Source organism: Tamandua tetradactyla, chromosome 2, assembly GCF_023851605.1.
Source record: "Tamandua tetradactyla isolate mTamTet1 chromosome 2, mTamTet1.pri, whole genome shotgun sequence".
Lineage (NCBI taxonomy): Eukaryota > Metazoa > Chordata > Mammalia > Pilosa > Myrmecophagidae > Tamandua > Tamandua tetradactyla.
In genome coordinates this window covers 180097862-180121208 of record NC_135328.1, presented here as the reverse complement: position 1 = coordinate 180121208, position 23347 = coordinate 180097862, and the positions used below count along the sequence as shown (strand labels likewise).

The following is a 23347-nucleotide window of genomic DNA, read 5'->3' as shown; positions in this document are numbered from 1 at the left end:
TGGGTATAGCCTAAATACCCCTAAAGAGTGGGAGAAAGATCAAAGGTGATGGTGGAGTTATACAGAGAAAGTAGGGTTTAACAAATGAGTATAAGTGCTGAATCATTATATTGATATTACTTTTAGTCTCCAGTACCTTAGAGCAGCTAGAAATAAAAACCTGAAATTGTGGAATTGTAACCCATACCAAACTCTGAAATCTGTTCTACAACTAATTGTTGGGTTGTACTTTGAAATTTATTGCCTTTATGTATATATGTTATTTAAAGAGGAAAAATATAACAAAGAAGATAAGATTTAACAAATGAGTGTGACTGCTGAATCATTATATTGATATTTCTGTTGTTCTCCAGTGTCTTGGAGCAGCGAGAAGAAATATTGTGGAACTGTAACCCATCCCAAACTTTAAAATCTGTTCTATAGCTACTTGTCAAAATGCACTTGGAAAATTTATTGTTTTTTGTGTGTGTATGTTATATTTCACAATAAGAAAAGTTAAAAAAAAAAAAGATTCAACACTGCCACCTTTAGGACTTTTTCTCAAGAAAAAGAAATAGCACTTCCTTTGTAGAAACTGAATTCACATGCAACTTCTTAAGAATACGTTTATATATGTGAGATGCTCTGGGATCTGTAGCCTTGTCCAACCCCAAGAGTAAAGAAGCTCTCCCCCTGTATTCCCAAAGTATCATGACTGTGCTTCCATCACTTTCTATTCCAGTTTACACCTCCTAAAGATTGTGCTTAGGCTTTTGTGCTAGCCCACTGTGAGGAAGTATGCACAAATTAGGCCATCGGCAACAGTTGCATGACTATGTGGCTGGGGTTGAAAGTAGAGGGCTTCAGGTAAGATCTCCACTTGGCAGCCACTGGTTACTCAGAAGGCTCAGGAAATCTTGTGGAGAAGGTTAAGTTTCAGGCTTTTATAAATGAGGGGAGAGAATCAATTACCTTGGCAAATTGGGAGCTCTCAAAGGGCAACCCCAAAGTAAAATCCAGAAACTTAAATATGTGTGTGCAGGAGCATGAAGTAAGCAGGGGTCGTGTCCAAGCAAAGTCAGGAGAAGCTCTCCTTAGGCGCATGACTGCAGCATGTCAGCTGGATAGGCTGGGAGTGTGCTTGGCTGGGGGAGGCAGCTACTGCGGCTGTCCCTGCATCCACCGTTAACATTGTCTCCTCGCAGAAGGAGGAAGGGAGGAACACAATGAATCCAGGTCTTTCGTGTCTTGTACCTCTTTTTTTGTAGAGGCTAGGGGAATGATTTAGGGCTACTCTTTTGACTCCCTTAGGCATTCGGTCACTCCATACATTCTTGCATTCATTCAGCACATTTACGGAACACCAACTCTGTCAGACCCTATATTAGGTACTAGAGATACATACATACAGTCTTAAACCTTTCGGAGGACTAGGGTATATATAGGGTAGGATTGTTTAATTGTAAGCAACAGAAACTGACTCTGGCTAACCAAAAAGAAAAAGCAATTTACTGGAAGGACATGAGCACCCACAGAATCATGTTAAGAGCGAAAAAGCCAGCCCTCAAAATGGTCATAAAAGACAGCTCCAGGAATCTAGATTGTGGGAGCCAATGGTCAGTCTCTTCAGCATACTGTTTTTCTCCCTAGTGGCACTCACTCTTAAGAAAGAGGCCAAAATAACCTAGCTTTTGTCAACTGCCTGCCCTTTGCACAGGCACATCCCATTGACAGTCCCACAGTGTATCAGTAGTGGGAGAGGGATTGTTCCCGGACACTCAGGGTCTGTTTCTAAAAATGGACAAAATACAAACCTCACAGAAGTACCCTATAGTCTCAGTGGGATATAATGACAGAAATACTGTAAGTTCTGTATAATTGATGGAGAGCACAGATAAGGGCCACTCAGCATGAACAGTTTAAGTCAAAGAAGGCATAATTCATTCAACATCCACTTATTTAACATGTTCAGCCCAGTGTGAGGTGCAGAGAATGCAGCTGTGAGGAAAACAGAAAGGGCTTAGTAGGACTTATCATTCAGTGGAGGAAAGGCATCTGTTAGAGAATCTGAGAAAGGATAATTACAAACTAGAATAGTGCTATTAGGGAAAAGTACACCTACCGGGGGCCCAATCTAGACAGGGAGCTCAGGGTATGCTTTTCTAAAATTAAAAAAAAAAAAAACAGACTTTTGAATAAGGTCTAAAAAATGAGCATGGGTTAACCGAAAAAAGAGGTGAGGACACATTTCAGACAGAAGAAACTGCCGGTAAGAAAAAGTCCTATGTTCAGAAAACTTATGGTTTATTCAAGGAATGGAAATAAGGCCAGAATAGCTGGAACACAGAACACGAGAGAGAAAATCATGCAAGATAGGACTGGAAAGGCTGGCAGAAGCCAAATCATGAAGTTCCTGTGATACTAAAAGATATCTTAATATTTAGCTTTGTCAACAGCTGTGTCTTAAAGAATGAGTGGATATTTACCAAGTGGGTAAGTGAGACCATTGCAGACAGAGAAAATATCATTGGCAGTAATTCACAGGCATAAAGGATGCTCTGAGAGGAGTGTCAGAAGATGGGGCTGGGAAGACAGGCAGAGACAGATTAAGGGGTTGCTACTTAGTCTAAGCAACAGTAAAGACTCAGGCAAAAGCAGTGACAGTCATATAGGGAGAATGGTCTGTATTTAGAAATGAAAGAGATAGAGGTTATTATGGGTTGACTTGTGTCTTCCCCCAAAAGACTTGTCCAAGTCCTAACCCCCAGTATCATAGAATGTGACCTTTTGTGGAAATAGGGTTGTTGCAGCTAAATTGGCTAGAATAAGGACATACTAACATAGGGTGGGCCCTTAATCCAATATGATTAGTGTCCTTTTAAGAAGAGGAGAAGAGACAAAGACACACAGGGAGAAGTCAGCCATGGGAACATGGATGCAGAGAATGGAGTGAAGCTGCCACAAGCCAAGGAATGCCAGGAATTACCTATACTTCTAAGAAACTAGAAAGGGACAAGAAAGGGTCCTCTCTTAGAGCATAGCCCTACTGGCACCTCAACTTTAGACTTGTAGCTTCCAGAACTATCACAAAATAAACTTGTGTTGTTTTAAGCTACCCACTTTGTGGTAATTTATTATGGCAGCCCTAGGAAAATAATACCAGGGTCATAAAAAATTTCTTTCTTGGAAGACTGGATGGCAATTCCATTAGCAAGATAAAAAAATACATGGGTGGGGACAGTGTAACTATAGGTCTGATTTATAACATTTTGAGTTTGAGGTGACTATGAGCACTATACATTTAGGAGCAATGTATAGGAAATAACCAATGTGAAAAGAGGTTGGGGCAAGTGTTTTAAGTACTTGTACAAAGGCCTGGAGGTAGTAAAGATACTTTGGAGGAAATAAAACAGTTCATTCTGGCTGAACTGTAGAATGCGGGTCGACGGGGATGCAGGAAATCAAAAAAATGAAGTTGGAATGGTTGCTATAGTCCAGATCATGAAGGAGCTTGTAAATCAAGAGATTGGGATTTATTCCGAGAACAATAGAGGACATTAAAAAGTTTTAGGCAGGGTTGTGACATAACTATCTTTATCTTTTAGAAAGAAAGCTCTAGTTACAGTATGGCGAAATCTATAAGAGACAGACCGGAGGCAGGGAAACCGGTAGGCAGTTGTTAACAGTAAACAAAAAGGTAGTTTAGTCAAGGATAGTAGAAATGGAGTGAAGAAAATGGATTTGAGATCCATTTAGGAGGTAGAATTAAAAGAACATTGTAATTAAGTAAATGAAATAAGAGAAGAAGAACCAAGGAATTCTCTCAGGTTTCAAACCTGGGCAGCTGGGTAAATAGTGGTGCCATTCATTAAGGTAGGGAATATAGGAGAAGACCATGCTCTGGTGTGTGGGAGGCTGGTGAAGGTGAACCCTGTTTGGAGCATCTGAGTTTTAGATGCCTGTAGGACATCAAAGTGAAAATGTCCAGGAACAGCTGGATGAATGAGTCTGGAGCTCAGAAAAGAGGGTTGGGCAAGAATGAAAGATTTGGTTTGGGTGCAAGGGAAAGATAACAGAAGAGTTTTTTCAGGCACTGAACATGGGCAGCACAGTATCCTAGTCTCTGAAACAAGGGAAACAAATGAGGTTAGCCCTAGAATCACCCAAGCTAACTTCCTGGAGAGAGTTTCCAGCCCACAGCACTGGAAAAGAGTACCCAAATAGAGCTCTAGCCTTCTTAAGTTGAGGAAACAGGGTTGAGAATTTAAGGAAGCCAAAACAGCTAGAATTCACAGGACAGAGTACCAGAGAGACGAGCACTGCACAGAGCCAAACCTCCGAAGATCTGTCGAGGGTCCCCTTGGACTCCTCAGGGGATCAGCATATAAGTGTGAAGAAACTTGATACTGAGGAAAGAACCACTGGAAAGGAGCAAGCAGAATAATCCCTAGAGCTCCGCTGGGTTAGGTAATAGTGGGAAAACTTAATAATACATAATGCATTAGGTAACATACTCAGAAAGGTATTGTCTCAGTAGTGGGCCAAAATTAGTAATGGTGCAAAATTAGCCCTAGGCTACTAGACCTCTCTTAAAAGCTGCAAAGATTAAAAGAAAGCCTGGAGAGGATCAAATTTATTTCCAACTAATTCATCCACACTTAAAAATATTTAAAGGAATACACAAATATCCTGCACCCAACAAGGTAAAATTCGTAATGGCTGGCATCCAATAAAAAATTATGAAGAAATTCAAAGAAGCAAGAAAATACAGCCCACAATGAGAAATAAAAAACTATCAGAAACAGATTTAGAAATAACACAAATAGATAAGGATACTCAAACACATTCCATATGTTCAAGAGGGTAATGCATGAACATACTAAGGAAAGACATGGAAGATGTGTCACTTCATGTAGAGATGTAAAATACAGTGTCTGAAATGAAAAACACACTGGGTGGATAAACAGCAAATTAGACACAGCAGAAGAAATGAGTAGTAGCAGAGCAATAGAAACTAAAAAATGAGACACAGAAAAAATGAATGGGAAAAAAAAGAACAGAGCATCAGTGAGCTGTGGGAAGTCAGGCAGCCTAATACGTTGTAACTGGAACCTCCAAAAGAGAGGGGAAGGCTGAAAAAACATTTGAAGAAATAATGGCTGAAAAATGTGCAAATTTGATTGAAACTCGAAACCCACACATCCAAGATGCTCCATGAACCCCAAGCACAGGAAAGACAAAGAAAGCTACACCATAACACACAATCAGCAATTCCTTCTCACAATCCAGATGTACTTGGTACCTGAGAGAAGGAGCAGCCTCCCCTTGAGAGCCACAGGAAAAGTGAGGTCTTGTGGTGCAGAACCAGCCTTCAGTTCCAACAGCAGATAGGAGGATATAAGCCAAGCAGTTAGAAGAGGGAGTTCCAGCAGGCCTTGTGAGAAGATGTTAAATAGGAATTTGCATCGGGAAAGAAAAATCCACAGCAGAATGAGAGAAATAGAGATGATAAATGATCAAAGGACTTATCTTGATCAGTGGCCCATTTTAACAGGGGCTTATACCTGTAAATTATACCTAGGAGATGTAGCTTTAAGTTTTCCAAAGACTGTTTCTATTGTTCCCAAAGGGTCTTCATTTGTTTAGGACTGCACATTTCTCCTTCTAGTAAATGCTAGAATTACCAGGTGGGTCACTTGAGATTAGAACAGGAGTGGAAGCTGATATAAGTGAGGCCAATCCTAGCCCTTCCCCTGGAATTTTGCCATCAGGAGCAGAGAGACCAGGTCTCTGTCCCTCTTGAGTGACAAAGCTGAAGATGTGCTCCTGAAGGCTGCTGGTGGCTCACAAGGGAAGTGCAGAACTAATGGAGAGAGACACCTGGTGGCATTCCAGTCACTCAGTTTTCTCTGGAGCCATCTGCACTCAGCCTTTCCTATAGTCTGTTGGTACGAGCCATCAGTCTAGCCCAGTTTTTCCAAGCTAGTGCCACCAGTGTGTTGAATATGCAGTTAATGCTGGGGGATAATCGAAAGCACCTTTATTTTGTCTTCTACTATCCCCTTAAAATGCTTTCAGTGAGGGAAGTCCAGTGAATTTTTTGATACCCTTGAGGTAATAAAAGTCCCATGGTTATATCAAATCACCAATTCAGAAGTTAGAATATCCAGTCCTGGTAATAGCCATAATTTTCAATTCATTTGACACTATGGCCACTTCCTTTCCCTCCATGAGGACTTAGTAGAAGCGGGTGCCTGCCACAGGGAAGGAGTGTGTGCTGCGGCTTCAGTTATTTCTCCCTCTTCTTCTCCCCCAGTTGCTGGCTGCTGTTTCTGACCTCTTTGGGGTTGGGGGGAAGGGGGAGAGAGAGAATGTGAGCAGAAGAAGATTTACGATGGTGTTAGCACGCACTGAACGTGGCAGGTGTTTAAAGCTGACTTGTGGGGAGCTTCTGGAGGTGGTGTTTTGGAGACCTTCTCCATCGTGCAGACCTCTCATCTGCACCTCTCCCGAAGTGGGTGATGCACTCACTCCTGCAGCAGCAACTAGAAATCAGAATGTCTCCTTTTTGCTGAGGTCCAGATTTGCCCTCTGGGAAAATCTTTTGGAAAGGACCTAAAACAACCCCACATTAGCTCATTCATGCATCCTTTTCTGCAACACATCCTCAGAGTGCAAGCCAGTCCCAATGCAGCTCTCTCCTGCAGCCGGCCAGCCCGTCTCTTTTCCTTTAGACCTGTCAGGGACCAGGCAGTCCACTGTGTTCCCCATGCTTATAGGGTTGTATCCTAAGCTTTTTTTCATCAGGCTTGAGTGAGAGACAAGTACCACCCATTCTGTCCCATGAAGGAGATGGGATTCATAACACAGCTCTCTCCAAAAAAATCTGGCAAATTCTCTCCTCCTTAATCTCTAACAACACTTTATATTTGATGTAGAAGGGTTTAAGAATTTTGTAGCAAGTGTTCAGATATTTCCTTTGAAAATTTGCCTCTTAGTCTAACACTTTACTTTGGGGTCTGTTAGAGGCTTGGCTAAAACTTTCTTTTCAGCATCCAATTTGGTTTGGATTTGTGACCAAAGAAGCCTGATAATAATAGTAAGCAAATATTTATTGAGCACCTACTGTATACAGTCACAAAAGTGAATGACCCCAGTCCTCCTGAACAGAAAATTCTTAGCTTACTGACTGAATCCTGCCCATAGACATATTTTGGTTGATCCTCATAGTCTTTGAAGTTTTCTCGAATCCATTGCCAATATTTTAAAATTGAGAAATTTTACCTAAAAATCCAGTTCTGGCTTGGAAAAAATCAGATCTGGCAATACTGGGCCTGCATGCTGCCTGGTGTAGATGGCTGGAGGTAGGGCCTGTTCCCTTGGACAGAGCATACAGTCTCCAGATGGAGTGTTTTCCCTCTTGTCTCTGTGACATTGAAGCCAAATGTCATTTGCCATTTATGATTTGGCTCACATAGTTGCTTTTCTTATAGTAAAGAATAAAATAAAATGTTTCTAGTACTCAAGTTTCTTAGTAAAAGAGAGAAAAAACCTAGACCAAGAGAGCCACGGAAGGGACATAATTTCTTTAGAAATGTGAAGTGTTCTTACATGCTTAAATGCAATCAGTGAGCATGCGTGTTTGCACACATGTGTATGTATATGTAAAATAAAACTTATTTTCCACCATTGGAAGAATAAGCCATATATATAATTATGGTTAAAATACAGAAAAGATGTGCAGGGAAAACAACAACAATGAATTGAAAAAAAAAAAAAAGACATTTCAACAGGGTTTGTTTTCTAATGTAACTAAAATAACTGGCCTGGGCTGCAATGAAAAGAGTATTACATTCGCCTACTTCTGTCACTGATGTTCTTACTTGGCCCTTTGACATTTGAGTTTGCAACAAGCGAGAAAAACATTCTCTGGCCTCTCGAGAAGGAGCCAGCCAAAACATGGATTCATTGTACTTCCAAGAGAGTCTTAGACTGGGTCTGAGGAGGGGTTTAGCAGGATAGAGGTACCATGACTATGAGGCTATGACCAGCAAGTTGATGAGTTTTTCTTTTTCATGGAATGATCATAAAACAGGATTATTGAGTGTTAAACTTTAAAATGAACTTTTTTTTTTGCATGGGCAGGCACCGGGAAATGAATGAAATAAACTCTTTCTACAAATTGTGTTCTTAGCTTACTTTTTTAATTTAAGCCTTTTTTGTTTGTTTTTCTTACTGATTTTTATAAGCTCTCAATATATTAAGGAATGTCTCTTATCCATTTGTCTGAGTGAGAGCAAAACAAGCATTATTTTTTTATTAATTAAAAAAAATTTTTAATACCAAACGCGAACATTCATAACTTTTGATCGTTCCGTTCTACATATATAATCAGTAATTCACAATATCATCATATAGTTACATATTCATCATCATGATCATTTCTTGGAACATTTGCATCTATTCAGAAAAAGAAATAAAAAGAAAACAGAATAAAATTCATACATACCATACCCCCCACCTCTCCCCCTCACCGATCACCAGCATTTCAATCTAAATTTATTTTAACATAACAAGCATTATTTTGAGCAAAGGCTTTCGCTTGCCCAAAGGTATTCTCTTGGGAGGCAGCCTTCTGTTGTGTTAGGTGTATGCATTGGGATCATCAATTTTAAGAAGAGGATTTGAACTCTGACAGCAGCTCATCTGCTTGTGAAAGCGCAGGAGTCTGGTCTTAATTGACCTTGCAGAATGGGTCCCATGAGATACTTGTCAGCATGTGTAACTTCTGTCTCTTGGCCACACAATGCTTACTAAAGGCCAAGTTCCTTGAAAGCCTTGCCGCCTGGCCCTTCTCCATTCCAGTTTTTTGGTCTCATTATTCTGTTTTATCCTGAGATTAAGCCAAGCCAGCTGAGAACTGCATTCATAGACCACCTTGTTTTGGCATATCTACTTTACACACACACACACACACACACCCTTACAATCACTGAACAAAGTTATAAGAAACAATCCTATGAAACTTCCTTTCATTTTCCTCATACAAGTATTTTTGAGGACAGAGAAAAAATTTCCCTCAAGTATTTGTACCAGAAATAGCCGTGATTCTTCTGTTCTATCTTATCTCCTGGACACTGTGAACCATGAGATCTGTGATTTGCACCAAGCTTTAGCTGTGAGAAATCTTCAGGACAGATCTATAAACCTCCAGCAAGCACCCAGGACCTCAGGACATCCATTTTAACCAGGTTACATTTTTATTCCTATTCTTTTTTCCCTTTTGGCCCCAAATTCCTTCGTCCTATATTTAATACAATTTTATAAAACTTCATTTTAGAATGAGGCAAGATATAAAGAACTGAAGTAAATTTAATTACTAATGACTTATCTTTTGTTGCAAACATCTTACCAGTTTGTTTTTAAATTTTACTTTATATTTCTTATTCTTTTTGTCATCAAATCTGTCAATTCTTTGTCATTTTCCTGAAGAGAATCATTGCCGTGAATTTGAAGACCTCTTGGTTGCCACATCTTAACACCAACAGTTTTGATTCAGCAAAAAGTGTGCTTAGAGTCAGCAGAAATTGCTTCTCTCCCTCTTACTTCTCCAAGGGTCCAGTTTTGGGGCTTGCTAAATTTCAGTTTCAAGTACCACATTTATGCAGGATGACAGTTATATGCCAGTGAGGGACTGGTGCTCCCGGGAGGCCTGCACAAACACCTGCCGTTGAATCTGTCCTCCACATGGTAGATGTTCAGCAGGTGTTTTGTGATTTAAATTTAGTTTTGGCTTAGGTATTTAGTTGGATTGTGTCCTTTTCCAAGGGCTGACTGTCCCCGTGGTCAAGATCTGGGGAGTGCATTCTGCTAGTGTCAGCAGTGGCTTGGTTTCAGTGACATTTCTGGTCTTCTTTTCTTTTTCAGAATATGATCGGTTGGGCTTCCTCCTGAAGCTGGATTCTAAACTGTGAGTAGAATGAGAAAGGGTCTTGACTCTGGTAGAGAGGTCTGTGAGAGCCGAGGTCCAATTTGGAAGGTTCAGCTCTCATCACCCCTGTGGTTGGGGATTCCCTGCAGCTTCTGTCCTCATTCTATCAGCAGAATCTCTGAGCACATTACAGTTAGCAGTGGCCTAACTAACTGGTGAAGTGGTGAAGATGGGATTGTGGGTGCAAAGAGCAGGCCTTAGATTTGGTTCATTGAGGCATCTCGTTACAGAAGTGGGGCACTGCCAGGAGTTTGAGGGACAGGGAGGCTCCTGGAATGACTTATGCCTACAGAGTGGAGGATGGCCTGGTCAAATCGGAAGGCAGAGTGACCTCCCCAAAATGCTCTGCAGCCTGGCAGTCAAAGCCTTTTGTGATCTGGCCTCTGCCTTCCTCTCCAGCCTCAGAACTGTGACTCTCCCACTGGTATGCTTTCTTCTCCTTTCTATCTTTGCATGTGTGTCTCTTGGCCTCTTTCTCTGTGCCTAAAATTTCCTTTGCTTGCTGGCCCACTTGGAAAACTCAAAACTCATTTCCTTGCCACACAAAGTTAATTATCTCTTCCTCTGTGCATCCTTTGAATTTTATACCTCTGTCACCACTTATCTCATTGTACTGTAATTAGCTGTGTGATAATTATTAATTTATTAAAAGCACAGGCTTGGAGCCAGGCAAAGCTTAATTCAAATCCCAGATTGCCGTTTATTCTCTTTGTGACATTGGGCAAGCTACTTAACCTCCCTGAACCTCACTTTCATCTGTAAAATGAGGAGAATATACCTACCTCACTGGATTGTTGTAAGGAATTAATTGAAATGATTAATTCATAGAAGACTTTCAAGTTCAGGGTATCTAATCCTTCTGGATCCTGCCCTGTTTTGGCCTTCTTAGCATTAGACAATACTGGCAGATGCCTGAATGGAATGGGTGAATGGGTGGACAGATGGATGGACAAATGGATGGATGGATGGATGGTAGATGGATGATGGGTGCATTTCCCCCATTTGACTGAGATGCCTTGAGCTAGAGTACTGTCCACTCTGTGTGCATGCCATATACAGGGCCTCTAACATGGTAGATGCCCAATAAATGCTTGCTAAATTATCTCACCACCTACTGTGGGCTCCTTTCTGTTGTTAGTCATTTTTTGTATACTTGTGCCTCCTGTCCTATACTGTCAGAAATCATGGAAAATCAAATCTGTCTCCTTCCTTTTTGTGAACACCAGCTCTGCCTAAGGCCTTAACCACATCTGCTTCTGATGGTAATGCCTCCGCCTAGATACAAGACATCAAACAAAGAACTGTTTGGCGTTCCCACTGAATTGTCTGGTATCTGGTCCCTTTTCCTGGAATCTGGCCTCTTGGCTCTGGTGCCTCAGATCAGACATCATAACTCTCCCAGTGTTTAGCTGTATTGAAAATAGCTATGAAGGAGGAATGATCTGCTCTTTATACCAAGCTAGTAGAGAGATGCAGCCACATATTAACATCTGAGGGATGGGCCTTAATTGTGCTAGAAAGCCACAGGTTTTGCTCTTAGAAAATGCTTAATTTAGTTCTCTTAGCAAAAAAACCCCAAATCAAGTGCCAGCCATAAGCAAATGAACTGTCACCAGAATGGAAGCGATATAGTAATTACCAAGATGAATCACATTGATGAACAAAAGACATGTTATCTGGGACATGTTAACTATAGTATTTAAAGTGTCTTCAACAGGGTAAGGAGGAGAGTTAAGAGGACACTCCTGCTCTGCTTTCCTGACAATTGGTTGGTACAGAGTAAGCCATTATGAAGTTTTCTGTTGTGTACCAGCCTGATTGCATAAATCATTTGAGTCAATTTGGTCTGTAGCCCAAGGAATTGGCTTGACCTTATTTAACTCACAATTTAAGGTACAAACTAGAACTTTCCTGCCTCTTGCTGCAAAGGCGTCCAACCTGATGCTATCTTCAGAAGAAAATTATGTGGGAAAGATTTTTATCTATTCCCAAGGAGAAGTTTCCAAGTTAAAGATTCTGCTTTGGGGGAGGAGGGTACAATTCCTCAGCAAAGTTCAACTCTCCCTTCTGGAGTCCTTCTCTGGTTGTGTTGTGTTCTACTTCTGATGTATACGAAAGGATCTGAACCTGGATCACAAGAGCTGGGTATGAATTCTGCTTCTGCTGTTGAGTATTACATAACCTTAGGTAATTCTTTATCTCTCTCTGGATCTCAGTGTTCCCTTATGAAAAATGTAGATCATAGCACCCACTTCCTAAGGTTTTATAAAGAGAAAAAGAAAGAATTCTGTAAAGTATGAAGAAGTATGCAAATGCAAGACTTTCCTCTTATTTATGTTAACTAGGATTCATTCAGTTTCTTGAGTATAAGGATTCCTATATTCTGGAAATTTTTCAGCCATTATCTTTCTAAATATCACCTCTGCCTCACTCTTTCTCTACTTGCCTTCTGAAACTCTGATTAAATGTATGCTAGAGCTTCTCATTCTAGCCTCTATGTCTATTGACTTCTCTTTGGTTATTTCCATCTTTTGTTCCTCTCCACATTAAATTGGAACCACAGAGGACTCAGGGTAAGCACAAACTAGAACTAAACCTGCTTCCCCAAACCAGGACTACAGGAAAGGTTGGCAATAGCTCGGAGCAGATCAGGGCAAAAAGTTCATAAAACAAAAACTCTTGATATTTGTAGCCAGAGTTCTCATAACCCAGGTGGTCCAGGGAACCTTAAGCCATGAACTCAGTTTAAGGTATTCCAGTTGGTGGTTCCTCACCAGGTAGAAACAAACTCTATCTGGAAGAAGACATACGAGTTCTTCACAAAAAACTTTTCAAGGAAATGAGCACCTCACGCTAAAAACAAAAATGAACAAACAAAAAACCTAAGTCCATAAGGGAACAAGGATTAGTGAGAACCATGAAAAACAATCAAAAGAGACTAACAAAGACTTCTGAGACTGGAATTACTAGACACAGTTTGTGAAACATTATGCATTCTATATTTAAAGAAATAAAAGATAAGAGTGAAATGTATGTATAAAATAGGAAACTATAAAAAGTTAGATTTGAAAAATACAGTAACCGAAATTAAAAAATCAATAGAGTTTGATTCCCAGTGCCTGCCCATGCAAAAAAAAATTCAATAGAAGGGTTTAGCAACTGATTAGATATAAATGAAGACAGAGTTAGTGAACTGGAAGATGTCAGAAGAAATTATCTATTATAGAAGTTGGGAAACTCTTTTTGTAAAGGGCCAGATAGAAATATTTTATGCTTTGGAACCTTGTGATCTGTGTTGCAGCTGTTCAAATCTGTCGCTGTAACAGGAAAGCAGCTATAGACAGTACATAAGCGAATGAGGGTGGCTATAGATTCCAATAAAAGTTTATTTGTGTACACTGAAATTTGAATTGCATATAATTTTTAAGTGTCATGAAACGTTATTCTTTTAATTTTCTTCTAGCCATTAAAAAAATGTAAAAAGAAAAAAACATTTTAAATTCACAGGCTATGTGAAAAACAGTTGGTGAGTCAGATTTGACCCACAGATCAGTCTTGGTCAACCCGATAGAGAATGCCACACTGAGATAATATCTGCATGAGAATTGTCTCCTCTCCCCACACCCCACGAAACTCTATTATGTAGAAATACTCTCTTATGTCCAGTGATATTTTGGAAGTCTGGATAGATTGTTTTAGTTCTCTTGGCTGCTCAGTCAACTACCATGCAATGGATCTGGTTAACCAATGGGAATTTCTTCACTCATATTTTGAGGCTGGGAAAAAGTCTTCTTTCGAAAGACAATGTTCTTCTGGAGCTGGCTGCTGGTGATCTTCGGTCCTTGGCTTGTCATATATGGTAGGATACATGGCGGTGTCTCCTGGTCTCTTCGTTCTCTTCCAGGTTCCTGTTGATGTTCAGCCTCTTTCTTCCTGTGACTTTCTCTCTCTCTTTGTCTGAAGACTCCATTAATAAAGGACTCCAGTAATAGGATTAAGACCAACCCTGACTGAGGGGGGCCACACCTTCACCGAAATAACCTCATCAAAAGGTCCTACTTAACAATGGGTTCAAACCCACAGGACTGGATTAAATTTAAGACCATGGTTTTCCAGGATACATACAGCTACAGACAACCACATAGATGTTTGGATTTTTTGTCTTCATTATATTCATTCAACTGCATCTTTGTGGAATAAATAGATTGCTTTTTATTTTCTTTGACAGTTCCCTGCTCAAAGAATGACAAAACCACTTTTCAGTGCTATGAAAATTATTCAGAATACTAAATTGCAGTGAACTATACAAAACCTTGTCTTTTAATTGCAAGATTTGTTGTTTTGTAGAGCAATATTTTTTGGTGGTGTTGGAAAACAAGGAGTGTGAAGTCAAATCTGGATTTTTGAGACCCACTTCTACATTTTACTAGTTATAATCCTGAGTGAGTTAACCTCTAAGCCTCAGTTTCTTACTATAAAGTGGGGATATTAGCAATAAGGATCCCATAGATTTTTGTGAGGATTCAATGAGATAATGTCTATAAAGCTCTAGGCACAGTGCCTACCATGCAGGAAGTATTAATTTATGTTAGCTGCTCTAATCCAAATATATCCTGGTTCTCCAGCCTTCCTGGTTAATACCCAGCTAGCTATAATCTAAACTGACATTCTGTCTGACTACAGGAGTCCCTGTTTTTTTAATCAGGTCTCCTTTTCCAAGAATTTTTGAGACTTCCTGTGGACAACTTAAAATGTTGCACACAACCATCCTGGACACTTGTGCCCTCTCGCTCTGGATTGTGACCCCGTTTCCAGCTGAGTCTCTGAACAGCTTTGCACCCAGCACCCATACAAGCCCAGAAAGCACAGCTCAAATCAGGCTATCGTTTTGGCAACACCGTGTCAAAGGTTTAGCAGAAGGGAATTATAAAGCAGAAAAGGAAACCTTAAAACTGTATCTCAGCTTAGTGACTAACATCCAAAGAATAAAGTATAGAAAAGGAATATTAGTAACTTTGCAGTGTAGAAAGTTGGCATACACTGCCTTACCCAAGGGGTACAAGTTTGTATCACCAGTGATGCCACATGAATGTCATGTGCCCCAGGTACCATGTGACAAGAAGGGCACTTCATTCACCTCTGTAGTATTCTCTCAAAAATCCCACATAAATGCCAGTCTAGTCATGATAAAGACACGGAAGAAGACCCAGTGGACTGACATTCTACAAAATACCTGACCAGTACTCCTCAAAACTGTCAGGTCCTGAAAAACAAGCAAAGACTGAGAGAACTTTAATGGAAAAACTGGTGAAATCCACAGAAAGTCTGGTGTTTAGTTAATGATAGCGTGCTAATGTTGGTTTCTCAGTTTTTACAAATGTGTCATGGTGATATAAGCTGTTAACAATAGGGGGAACTGGTGAGAAGTATACAGAAACTCTGTATTATCTTTGCAACTTTTCTGCAAATCTAAAAATATTCCATATAAATACTTTGCTTTAAAACAAACGAAAAAAATAGATTCTAGCTCTTGGTTCTCCTATACCTCAACTATACTCTCCTGCAGTGGCTCTGATCATGTCCTTTCCCCCTGCATTTCAGCCCTCTGCCTTTCCAGCCCTAAGACAGGTGGTGGTCCTTTCCCTTATTAACCTTTTTAAATGAGAAATCATGGGAATATCTGTCTCCTTCACAGGAGAGCTCAACCTTCACCTAGATAGTATGGACTTGACCCTGTTACCAGGCAAGTCACAAGCAGTTGGAGTGATTGGCAACACATCTGTCAAAGTCTGTGTGACACAGACAGTCCAGCCCAGGATGTACTGTACCCAGCAATGGTAATTGTCTCTTTTCAAAATCTTGCCTCCAGAATTAGTTGAAGATGAGAACAGGCCTTCAAGTGGGATCTAATCTCATGATTTCCTTGAGCTATTACTTGAACAAAAAGATAAATACACATCTGAGGCACAGTCTTTAGATCCCCATTACCACAAAGAAGACACACCTCAATCTGAAGCATCCCCTCTTGAGGGCTCCCCCAAGACAATGGGGTAGATCCTTGCCAGCATCTGCCCTTCAGGCTTTTACGGAGAATGGTGGGTAGGTACTTGCCAGCATCTGCATGACTAAAATAGGCACACCAGGCTGAAATGAGGGAGGCCCTGCTGAAAGACAAATTTCAGCTTACTGCTACTGTGCAGAAACTGCCAAAAAGGTAATCTCTCAGCTTTAATAAATTCAAGATCCAGACCCCACTTCCAATAATAGGAAGAAACAGCTGCGACATAAAAATAACATTTTATCCTTAAAGAAACAGCTGCGACATAAAAATAACATTTTATCCTTACCATATTTTCATTCATTCATTCACTTAATAGATATTAGTGAGGGCTATAGTAGATAGAATAATGGACTCCCAAAGATATCTATGCTCTAATGCCCAGAATTTATGAATATGTTACCTTACACCGCAGAAGGGATTTTGCAGATGTGATTAAGTTGAGGCTTTTGAGATGGGGAGTATCCTGGGGTATCTCTAAAGGACTAAATGTAATCACACGGATCCTTATGAAAGAAAGAGGATGGCAGGGTCAGAGTTGGAGAAGGGAATATGACAATGGGAGCAGAGGTGGAGTAAAGCAATTACTGGAAATAGGCCACAAACCAAGGAATATGGACAGCCTCTGGAGGCTAGAAAAGGCATGGAAAAGGATTCCCCCCTAGAGCTTCCAGAAGGAATACAGTCCTACTTAATACCTTCTTGAAGTGATACTAGTGTAACACATTTTGTACTTATTTCCAGAATTGTATTGTTTTAAGCCACTAAGGTTGTAATAGCAGCAATAGGAAACTAATACAAGAGCCTACTGTATAATGCACAATTTCTAGGTGTTAGAGATATGGTGATGAAAAAGTAAAGTCCTTATTCTCATGGAGCTTACATTCTCAGTGGTGAGAAGATAGGCAATAAATTAAAAATGGAGGAAAAGCAAAGCAAAGTAGGGGGAATAGTGAGTATGGAAATAAGCTTGCTATTTTATATTAGACATTATCTGCACAGGTGAGTTATGTTACATGGATTAGTCTGACCTCATAAGAAGGTGCAGTCCCCTAAAAGGGTTCTCCCTGGTACATACCTGCTCCAACTCCCATAGATACACTGGTCTTTGAAGGAGGAAGAACAGAGGCTTCTGGGACAAGTTAGTTCTGGGACCCCTTTGAGCTCATCTATGTTTGATCTTTTTATCTATCAGGTTCATATTTGACTTCCACATGTTCTCTGCCACCTCTTTTTTTTTTCAACATTTTTTATTATGAAATACAACATGTACAAAAAAGCAATAAATTGCAGAGTGCATTTTAACAAGTAATTTTAGAACAAATCTCAAAGTATGGTATGGGTTACAGTTTTACCATTTCAGGTATTTCCTTCTAGCTATTCTAAGATACTGGAGACTAAAAAGACATATCAATATAATGATTCAGTAGTCATACTCACGTGTTAAATCCTATCTTCTCTGATACAACTTCTCCTTCTCCTTTTATCCTTCTTCCACCATTTAAGGGTATTTGGGCAATGGCCATTCTAACTTCTTCATGATGAAAGGGGCGTCGACATTATGGAGGGGTAGGGAGGGTTGGTGCTCTGGGAGATTCTGGTAACTCTGGGTTTCAGGGTTCATCTGACCTAGGGGCCATCTGGATGTTTAGGTTTCTGAAAAATAAACTTAGTGAGTGAAACATTTACAGAGTCTCAGGTAGAGCCTTGGGTATTCTTTAGGGTTTACAAGAATGCTGTTAGTTGAGCCTTGGCATACCAAGGCAATTGGCAATATCTCGCTGAAGCTTGCATAAGAGTAACCTCCAAATAGCCTCTTGACTCTATTTGAAATCTCTTAGCCACTGATGCCTTATTTTGTTACATTTCTTTTCCCCCTTTTGGTCAGGTTGTTGATCCCATGGTGCCAAGGCTAGGCTCATCCCTGGGAGTCATCTCCCTCGTTGCCAGGTATGTCATGTCATGTCCCACACTGGGGGAAGGTAATGATTTTACCCCTGGATGTCATGTCCCACACTGGGGGAAGGTAATGATTTTACTTACAGAGTTGGGCTTAGAGAGAGCGAGAGAGGCCACATCTGAGCAACAGAAGAGATTTTCTGGAAGTAACTCTTAGGCATTATAATCGGTAGGCTTAGCTTCTCCGTTATGGATATAAGTTTCATAAAAGCAAGACTTAAGATCAGGGGCTTGGCCTATTAACTTGGGACTCCCTAATGTTTGAGAGAGTAGCAGGGATTTCTTAGGTGGGAAAGTTTAATAGTTAACACTTAAAGCTCTGGACTAAATGTGACCACTATAAGAGCTTACAACCTAGGTCTCCATTTTCTTGTAAGTATTTTCTAAAAGAGAATATATAATATTTGTCATTTTGTTTCTGGCCTTTTGCGCAACATAAGTCTTCATGGTTGATTCACTTCTTTGTGTGCCTCAAGACTTCGTTCTTTTCTGTAGCCACACATATTCCATCATATGTATACACCACATTTCCTCTTCTTCTGTCTCCTCTCATGCTTCGCTACTTTCTCAATTATTTTCTCCCCACTCTAGGCCCCTGGCTTTATGTCCCAGGCTTATTCTCTTCTGACATCACCACAGACTGTACATACTTGCTGGTCCCCCAGTCCTGTAAACTATCCTTCCCACAGCCTCTCTAAGCTTGGCCTTGTCCCAGAGGCTGACTTACACACTGTCACCTGATCCAGAGTTCTTGTTTGGTATTCAAATAGCTCCTGGTAATTTCTTTAACTTAAAAAAATTTTTACTCTATTTTATTTTGGAAATTTTTAAATTTATACAAAAGCAAAGAGAATAACAACCCCCAAGTACCCATCTCTCAGTTTTAACAAATTATCATCAACTATATACCCTTCTCATAATATATAGCAGAAAAATCAGAGCTATTTTGAAGCTATTTAACATAAATCTATTTTTGAGTTTTAAATGACAATACAGTAATTTTCTTCAAAATTTTGAAGTTGCTTCTGCACAATATTACTGAAAATATCTATGTACATGATTGCTCATGTATGCACAACACATTCATAATCATACACACATATACATATATAAATATGTCTATACACACATACATATACATATTCATATACAATATGTACATTTAAACGTGTGTGTGTGTGTGTGTGTGTGTGTGTGTATCAGGAAAAAAAGAGTGGTGGTTTTCAGCCATTGCTTCTTGAATAATAACTGAGCTGGAAGGTTTGGTTTGGGTTTCCCAGTTGTGAATGAGGCCCTTTCTAGAGCCAGAGCAGAATTGGAGAATGCCAGCTACTGGAGAATCACCTAGCGAGCAGGTGAATATGAGTTATGTCCAGAGAGAAGAGTCTCAGACCGTGCTGGAGGAGCTGTGTACAGCTAGAATTCAAGATGTAAGAACAAAGCATAAAGGGAGAAATCCAGGATTTTCAGAACCAAGTCAGAAAATGCTTTTTGATGGAGGTGAGAGGTACAAAAACTCATTGACAAAGGTATTGTGGGTAGTCATCTGGAGCTCATTTAATAATAAATATTCAGCACCTTCAGAGTTGAGAAGTGTCCCATGGGCTCATTCTAGGTTGAATGGGACCAGGGTTTCCCATTGTGCCCAACTGAAGGCTACCCCCCACCCCTCCCATGTACCCAGTCCTGGAGCTGACCTTGGGGGATGTGTGAGTCCTAAGTTTCAGTTTTCCTGTGGTTGTGTAAGAATGGGGTGCAGTTGGGACATACTAAGAAGGATGAGAGATGGAGTAGGTAGGCATGGCCTGGGGAAGGAGGGTGGTGACAAAAGATAATGGGATTTTTAAAATCTGTGACTTTGAATGAATAAGCAGCAGTTCTGACATGTACACCAGGGACAATAGTGTAGATGGTGCAGGGAAATATCCAGACCAACTATTGCTTAAGCCAGAATCTTTCCTAGACTTTGTAGTAGGCACCTTTGGGAGCCCACAACCCCTATTTTTTTTAGAATAACTACCACCCATTTTTGGCCCTGTGTCCCAGGAGCCATGCTTTAATATAGCACCCTGTCCCCTATCCATAGCTTTGTGAACCAGAGGGAACACCTGCCGCAAGCATGGCTAATTAAATTCTTCCTCCTGGGAATCTGAAATAGAGATTTAGAGACGCATTTCAGGTTCTCCTGCACGCTTGAATTGAGAAAATATAAAGTGGGTTTAAACAGAAGAGGCTAGTGTACAAAGAGGAAAATGAAGCAGATGCACAGAGAGGCAGAAAGAAGAGGCTTTGGGGGTCAGGAGGGGAATAGAGTGAGATAGAAAACAGCTCCTTTGTTTCCTGATAATTTTTTCTCTCTCCCTCTCCTATTAAATCCAGTCACAGAGATCTTTAAAAAATATTAATTTAGTCTATGCCAAACTCCCCTTTATTGACTGCCCAATTGCCTACATGATAAAAACTGCATATGGCATATAATTAATTACCTACATGATCTAACTGCTGGCTCTGCAATCCCCTTCTTCAGAGTTTTGCTTCCCCCAGTGCCATATGCATCACCAAAGAAACATTCCATTCATTCTAGAAAGTCAGTTTTGCCTAGGAAGATTCTTTTTAATTCAACAAATTTCAAGTACCTACTTCACATGATATAGTGGCACACAAGTCATACCTGATCCCTGTGCTCATGGGTCTTACAGTCTAGTGGTTAGGTAGCCCCTGCTCTCCTGTGTGTAGCTCAGTACGAGGGCCCATGCACATAAACCCAAGGACGAAATCCATTTATCCTGTATCTTTATCAGTTCTGGTACATTGGGAAGAATGTAGCCCCCAAATCTGTTCCATGCCCCAGATATCATTTCTTCACTCATTCATTTAGCAAATATTTACTGAGCACCAAGTACATGCTTTGTAATTGGGATAAAACTGTGAAAATGATAAATTCTAAGCTGTATATATGGCCTTATGGTCATTTTAAGATTTTGAACTTCATCCTGAAAGCAGTGGGGAGCCATGGAAAGGCTTTTAAGCAGAGCCTCTGATGTGATCAGATTGGCATTTTGGAAAGTTCTTTGGGGTTGCTATGTAGAGATGGATCAGAGGTAATTAAGTCTAGCTTTAAGGAACCCATTATGAGACTTGATGTTATTAAGCTAGAGATGATGATGGTCTCCATCATGTGAAAGCAGTGGGACTAAAAAAGAAGGTAATGGATTTAAAACAACTTAATAGATAAAATCAAGGTCTTTTTTCACTGTCCATATTTTAAAACTTCAACTTCTGCATTAGACCAAAGGGAAAGATGTTTATTTGGTGTAAAATATATATTTTGGGCAGCACATTACCTAATTTAACTTGTATGGTCAGTTTAGTTGAACACCCTAAGTATATGGAATCTTGAATAGGGCGTGAGATTTTGTTGGCTTGTTCGGGTTAGTGTGATGCCCCAATATATCGCAGAGTAATTTGGGCAGTGAATAAAGTATTTGCAAAGTCCCCTTGGGGAACTAGGGGAAAAGGAGGAAATATTCAACTTCCCCATTTGGAGAATTTCTGATATTCTCTCAATCAGTGGGGACAACAAAATCAGTAAGGCCAAGCCCTCGATCTTGAGGTTCGCCCCTATGAAACTTTTTCCTGCAAAGGACAGGCTAAGCCTGCTTAAAATTAGGCCTAAGAGTCACCCCCAGAGAACCTCTTTTGTTGCTCAGATATAGCCTCTCTCTCTCTATGCCAACTCAGCAAGTGAACTCACTGCCCTACCCCTCCTAAGTGGAACATGACTCCCAGGGATGTAAATCTCCCTGCAGCATGAGACAGAAATTCCGGGGTGAGCTGGTACCTGGCATTAAGGGATTGAGAAAGCCTTCTTACCCAAAAGGGGAAAGAGAGAAATGAGACAAAATAAGGTTTCAGTGCCTGAGAGATTTCAGAGTCAAGAGGTGATCTTGGAGGCTATTCTTATGCATTACATAGATATGCCTTTTTAGTTTATAGTGTATTGGAGTGGCTGGAGGGAAGTACCTGAAACTGCTGAGCTGTGTTATCTAGTAGCCTTGATTCTTAAAGATGATTATATAAAGATCTAACTTTTACAATGTGACTGTGTGATTGTGAAAACCTTGTGTCTGATGCTCCTTTTATCCAGGGTATGGACAGATGAGTTAGAAAATATAGAAAAATAAATAAATAAATAATAGAGGGGAAAAGGAGTAAAATTGAGTAGATGGAAATACCAGTGGTCAATGAAAGAGAGGGGTGAGGGATATGGTATGTATGAGTTTTTTCTTTTTTCTTTTTATTTCTTTTTCTGGAGTGAAACAAATGTTGTAAAAATGATCATGGTGGTAAATATACAACTATGTGATGATATTGTGAGCCATTGATTGTACACTATATATGGAATGTATGCCTGTGAAGATTTGTCAAAATATTTAAAATTATGTAAAATAAAAAATAAAAGCTTTATTGAGATATAATTCACATATCATAAAATTCAGCCTTTTAAAATATACAATTAAGTGGGCTTAGTATATTCATAGGTTATATAACCATTACCCCTATCTAATTCCAGAACACTCTCATTATCCCAAAAGGAAACCCTGTACCCATTAGTAGTTACTTCACATTCTAGTTTCCCCTTAGTCTGTGATAACTGCGAATCTTATTTCTGTCTCTTTGGATTTGTCTATTCTGGACAATTCTTATAAATGGAATCATACAATATGTGTTTTTTTATGACTGGCATTTTCCACTTAGCATGTTTTCCAGGTTCATTGATGTTGCAGCACATGTCAGTGCTTCATTCCTTTGTATGGTGGAATAATATTCCGTTGTATGGGTATACTATATTTTGTTTATCCATACAGCAGTTGATGGGCACTTTGGTTGTTTCTGGCTTTGAGCAATTATGAATAATGCTATGATGAACATTTGTCTGTAAGTTTTATGTAAACATTATGTATTCAGTTCTTCTGGGTATATACCTAGGAATAGAATTTCTAGGTTATGTAGTAGCTCTATGTTTAACATTTTGAGAAACTGCCAAAATGTTTTCCAGAGTTGTTGTACCATTTTATGTTTCCACTAACAATATACGAAGGTTTTTCAATTTCTCTACACCCTCTCTGTGGTGATTTAGAGATGTGTGCCCCAGAAAAATGTATGCTTAAATTTAATCCATTCCTGTGAGTGGGAACCCATTATAAGTAGGCCCTTTTGATGAGGTTACTTCAGTTAAAGTGTGGCCCAACTCAATCAAGGTGATCTTAATCCTACTACTGGAGTCTTTTATAAGCAGGATGAAATTCAGACAGAGAGAAAGCCATGGGAAGCAAGAAGCTAAAGGTCATTGGAACCCA

The 23347-nt window shown here is 39.9% G+C and overlaps 1 protein-coding gene across 5 annotated transcripts in view; it reads left to right on the top strand.

The window, feature by feature from the left end:
• The window catches only part of ST3GAL3 (ST3 beta-galactoside alpha-2,3-sialyltransferase 3), a 300267-nt gene that overhangs the window by 185292 nt on the left and 91628 nt on the right, over positions 1-23347 (top strand). For 3 of the 5 annotated variants that reach the window (XM_077149972.1, XM_077149968.1, XM_077149967.1), the window contains exon 4: positions 9907-9949. In XM_077149972.1, the coding sequence (XP_077006087.1) occupies positions 9907-9949 (43 nt within the window). Of the gene's footprint in view, positions 1-9672; positions 9745-9906; positions 9950-17644; positions 17979-23347 lie in introns of those variants that run through there. The other 2 variants (XM_077149970.1, XM_077149969.1) reach the window with 2 other exon arrangements.